Genomic DNA, 5,000 nt, shown 5'->3' on the forward strand with positions numbered 1-5,000 from the left:
CTGAATATCCACATATAACATGCAGCTTCTGTTCAAACGTGTGTGTGTGTGTGTGTGTGTGTGCGTGCATGTGTGTGTGTGTGTGTGTGTGCGCGCGCGCGTGCGCGCGCAGTGCGTGCATGCGTGAGTATGCACACGTTTTTATATTGATATGCACTTGTATGTATCTTATTTCTACTGTATCTGTGTTGTGTATGATTTTCGATGTATGTTCGTATCTTGTATCTTGTTATGTACTATAACCCCCATCCCCCCCACCCCACCCCCAATATTCCTTGTGACCCCGGTACACTTGGTAATAAAGACATATTCTATTCTATTCTATTCTATTCTATTCTATGTGCAGTATTAATCAAGTATCAACTAGCGTCAACGACCATGCATTCAGGGGTGCACAGTGACCATCACAAGATTCTGGTGATAGCGCTTGATGATGATGATGATGATGATAATGATGACGATGGCTTATCAGTTTAATTATAGGTGTATGCTGGCGTCAATGCTTGTGCTTTCCGCAATAAAATGCCTTCATAACATTGCTCTACGACACCAACACTGACGAAGAAGACGACGACGACGATGATAATGATGATGACGACGACGACGCTACGAGTACGTTGACGTGTTTCAGAACACGTTTATACTGACGTGAAGGATGATAATGACGACATTGTTCTATGACGCCACGATCCTTAATGCTGCTTCGGATGGTGATGAAGATGACGACAACAACGACGACAGTCCTGTTAATTGATAACGTTGAAATGTTTCGGGACAAGTACTTGCTGACGTCAGTGGGGGGTTTCCCCCTGTGTGTGTTTGTGGACAGCAGTATATTCACGCCAGTAACGTGTTCTGAAACACGTGAACGTACTTGTAGCGTCGTCGTCGTCATCATCATTATCATCGTCGTCGTCGTCGTCAGTGATATTGGTGTCGTGGAAGCAGGGCTCAACTTCTGGAGACGTCTTCCCTTGAAACACCTGTGGGAAGTGCTGACGCATCCAGAATCGGCCTCTTCTCCCATATGAGGACACACACACCGACAGATAAGCCTGCCTGCCTACTCATCCGTCGGACCGACGGGAGACTCCATCAGTGTGTTTGTGGCATGCAATAAAACAAAATTTTGCTCCATGGCTCCATCATCATTGATGTTGCTGCTGCTTCTGGTGATGATTGTGATGACGACAATGCCGATGATGTCGATAATGCTGACGTTGTTTCAGGACAACTGTTTACTGGCGTCTTTCCGTCTCCTACTGCTTATAATGACGATGGTTCTGATGATGACAAAGCCGACGACGACGATGACGATGATGATGATGACGATGACGATGATGGTGTTTCAGGACAACCATTTATTGGCGTCTTTCCTTCTGATACTGTTTATGATGACGATGGTAATGATAGAGACAATGACGACGACGACTCGACGACGACGATGATGATGATGAAGACAACGTTGATGGTGTTTTAGGACAAGTATTTACTGGCATCCTTCCTTCTGCTACTGTTTATAACGACGATGGTAATGATAGAGACAATGACGACGATGATGATGATGAAGACAACGTTGAAGGTGTTTCAGGACAAGTATTTACTGGCATCCTTCCTTCTGCTACTGTTTATAACGACGATGGTAATGATAGAGACAATGACGACGATGATGATGATGAAGACAACGTTGATGGTGTTTTAGGACAAGTATTTACTGGCATTCTTCCTTCTGCTACTGTTTATAACGACGATGGTTATGATGGAGACAATGACGACGATGACGATGATGATGATGATGGCGATGATGACAATGATGATGATGATGTTGTTCCAGGACAAGTATTTACTGGCGTCAATGATAATGTTGTCCGCGGTGTGTTCGTGGCACGCCATAGTGACAACGCTGCTCTATGATCCTACCATCGCCGACAGAGTGGAGACGATCGTCCTGACTGTGCTAGGCGTCATCTACCTCCTCTTCAACGTCGGCTTTGTCATCATCATCTACCTCTTTGTAGGTTTTTGGGGGGTGATGTGTTGTGTGTGTGTGTGTGTGTGTGTGTGTGTGTGTGTGTGTGTGTGTGTGTGTGTGTGTGTGTGTTCTCTCTCTCTCTCCACTTGTCCGACCAATCCGGTTACGGGATTCACTGCGAAACAAAATGGAAAAACAGTTAGGGAAGAGAATGCTGCCTACAAAATCACAACCTCCAGCCTAACGATGGAAGTTGAAGCTGTGACACATGCCCTCCAGTGGCTATCGTCTATCCATATGCCCGGAAACCAACATGCCATGATTCTAACCGACTCAATGAACCTCATACAGAAAAATGAAAATGGAATGGGAAGCCCAGAGTGGCATAAGGCAATGCGCAACTTTCAGATTAAAAAACTTACATGGTCATACTGCCCGGGACATGCAGGTGTTAAGGGAAATGAGCGAGCTGACAGACTTGCTGGTAACGCAACAACTACAAGCGGCCTACATCTAGGAAAATCGGAAATCCTCAGAAAAGTCAAAGAATATCAAAAAGAACAGGTACAAGGCCATCACACCATCGATCGCCTCAAAGAAATAAAGGTAGAGAGAGTGAGCGGCCGTAAGTCTGGCATGAAAGGTAGAGCACGATGCTTTGGAAATCAAACGAATATCGGCATCATTTCCATTGCGCAAATTTCTTCAAAACGGAACAGAGTCTCTGTGGGCTTTTCCAAGTACAATAGACTAAGCAACACACTAGACGCCACGTTCTTGGCATCAGAGATCTTTTCCCACCCCTCTCGCGTCCAATCAGTGGCAACCTCTGTGCGTGTGTATATGTCTGTGTTTGTGTGTATGTGTGGGTCTGTGTGTTTGTGTGCGTGCGCGAGGGTGTAAGTGTACACAAGTGTCAGGAGAGTTCTGTGCACGTGTGTGTGTGTGTGTGTGTGTGTGTGTGTGTGTGTGTGTGTGTGTGTGATTGGGTGGAGGGGGGAAGGGGGGAGGGGTAGAGGTTGAGGTATGTGTGTGTATGCATGCCTACACACAAGTGTCAGGAGAGTTCTGTGCACGTGTGTGTGTGTGTGTGTGTGTGTGTGTGTGTGTGTGTGTGTGCGTGTGTGTATGTGTGTGTGTGTGTGTGTTCCCTTTATTATATTTTTATAAGAGAGGGGGGATGGGGGCGGGGGGGGGGGGTAGAGGTTGAGGTATGTGTGTGTATGCATGCCTACACTCTGGGAGCAACGGAATATTGGAACGTGCGGGTGTGAAGATATATATATTTGTATATATGTGGGGGGGTTGGGGTTTGGGGATATGGGCGTATGGGTGTGTGCTTGTACAAGTACGTGTGCCTCTGTGTGTGTGTGTGTGTGTGTGTGTGTGTGTGTGTGTGTGTGTGTGTGTGTGTGTGTGTTCCCTTTATTATATTTTTATAATGGTGATGGTGGTGCGTTGGTTAGTTTTATAATTATCATTAGTAGTAGGGGTGGTGGTAGTAATAGTAGTAGGAGTAGTAGTAGTGGTAGTAGTAGTAGTATTTACCATTGTTATTATTGTTGTGTCTTATCGTTACTGTTTTTGTTGTCACAAGGACAGGTTTTATCTTTGAGTAATAAAGTTTTTGAATCTCTCTCCTCTCTCTCTCTCTGTGTGTGTGTGTGTGTGTGTGTGTGTGTGTGTGTGTGTGTGTCTATGTGTGTATGTGAGTGCGTGTATGTGTATGTGTGTGTGTGTGTGTGTGTGTCTATGTGCGTGTGTGTGCATGTGAGAGACAGGCAGACAGACAGACAGACATCGGCTTCGTCATCATCTGTCTCTTTGTAGGTCTTGGGTGGCGTGTGTGTGTGTGTGTGCGTGCGTGCGTTCGTGCGAGCGTGTGTGTGTGTGTGTGTGTGCGTTCGTGTGTGTGTGTGTGTGTGTGTGTGTGTGTGACACGTTTTATGCATACATGTTTAGTTACTCTGTAAAGTTTGATTTTAATCGATATAATTCAAGTAGAGAGAGAGAAAAAAAAAGCACTTGTATCGATGGTGATAATAACGATGACGATCTTGCTTTCTTTGTTGTTGTTGTTTTGTCCACTGAGATTAGTGCCTATATTTCTGATGATAAATGGTCACGATTGCTATTATTATATTGATGATTGTTGTGGCCGGTATATTGATTATCATTTGTGTCTGTTTCATCCAGCCCTGTAAAAAGCGACGGACGATGTCTCAGAAGGACAAGGAACATAAGGTATGAGAGACGGATACGTGGTGTTCACTGCGAAGAGAGAGAGAGAGAGAGAGAGAGAGAGAGAGAGAGAGAGAGAGATGTAGACACAGACGTGGATGTTTTATTCATATAGGCAACAGCCCCATAGAAGGGGGTACATATGGAACTGACAGAAAGAAAAATTACGTTACATAAACACTATGATGTTGAAATGCTCTATATGAATATAAAGCAAAATGAGATGGAGAGAGACACAGAGAGAGGGGGAGAGAGAGAGAGAGAGAGAGAGAGAGAGAGAGAGAGAGAGAGAGAGAGAGAGAGCTCTTTTACTGTGTATGGAACGAAATAGATTGCCAAAAGTACATATGATAATTATTCCGGCAATGATTATTTCGAAACTCTCCTGTAATGACATAACGATTTACAATTAATCATATAAAGTATTCATTACTATGATTACCGCCATTTTTTCCCGAATCAGAATTATCATTGTTTCAGTTACCGTTTTAATGTTCAATTGTTCAGCAGTTGCCGATAATAGGCTTATAACCATGATATCTTATAACTGTGAAGCGTCAGGTTTTTGTTGTTGTTGTTGTTTAACGAGAAGGGGAGGGGGGGGGGTTAACAAGTAGCAGAATTAAGATAACGACCAGCGGCTTTTACTCTTAAAGCCAAGTTTTTCGAAGAATTAGCCTTGAAGTTTCACGGCAGAAGTCTAAGTTCTGCTTGTAGTGGTGGTCAGTCTTGAAGTTTCACGGCAGAAGTCTAAGTGCTGCATGTAGCGGTGGTCAGTGAGATAATC

At 44.4% G+C, this 5,000-nt stretch overlaps 1 protein-coding gene across 1 annotated transcript in view; it reads left to right on the forward strand.

The window, feature by feature from the left end:
- LOC143293136 (cys-loop ligand-gated ion channel-like) overlaps positions 1 to 5,000 on the forward strand; it is a 182,879-nt gene that overhangs the window by 176,773 nt on the left and 1,106 nt on the right. Inside the window, exons 6-7 of the mRNA XM_076604051.1 lie at positions 1,835 to 2,014; positions 4,169 to 4,216. Coding sequence (XP_076460166.1) covers positions 1,835 to 2,014; positions 4,169 to 4,216 — 228 coding nt within the window. The remainder of the gene's footprint in view (positions 1 to 1,834; positions 2,015 to 4,168; positions 4,217 to 5,000) is intronic.

This window comes from Babylonia areolata, chromosome 18, assembly GCF_041734735.1.
Source record: "Babylonia areolata isolate BAREFJ2019XMU chromosome 18, ASM4173473v1, whole genome shotgun sequence".
NCBI classification, from domain to species: domain Eukaryota; kingdom Metazoa; phylum Mollusca; class Gastropoda; order Neogastropoda; family Buccinidae; genus Babylonia; species Babylonia areolata.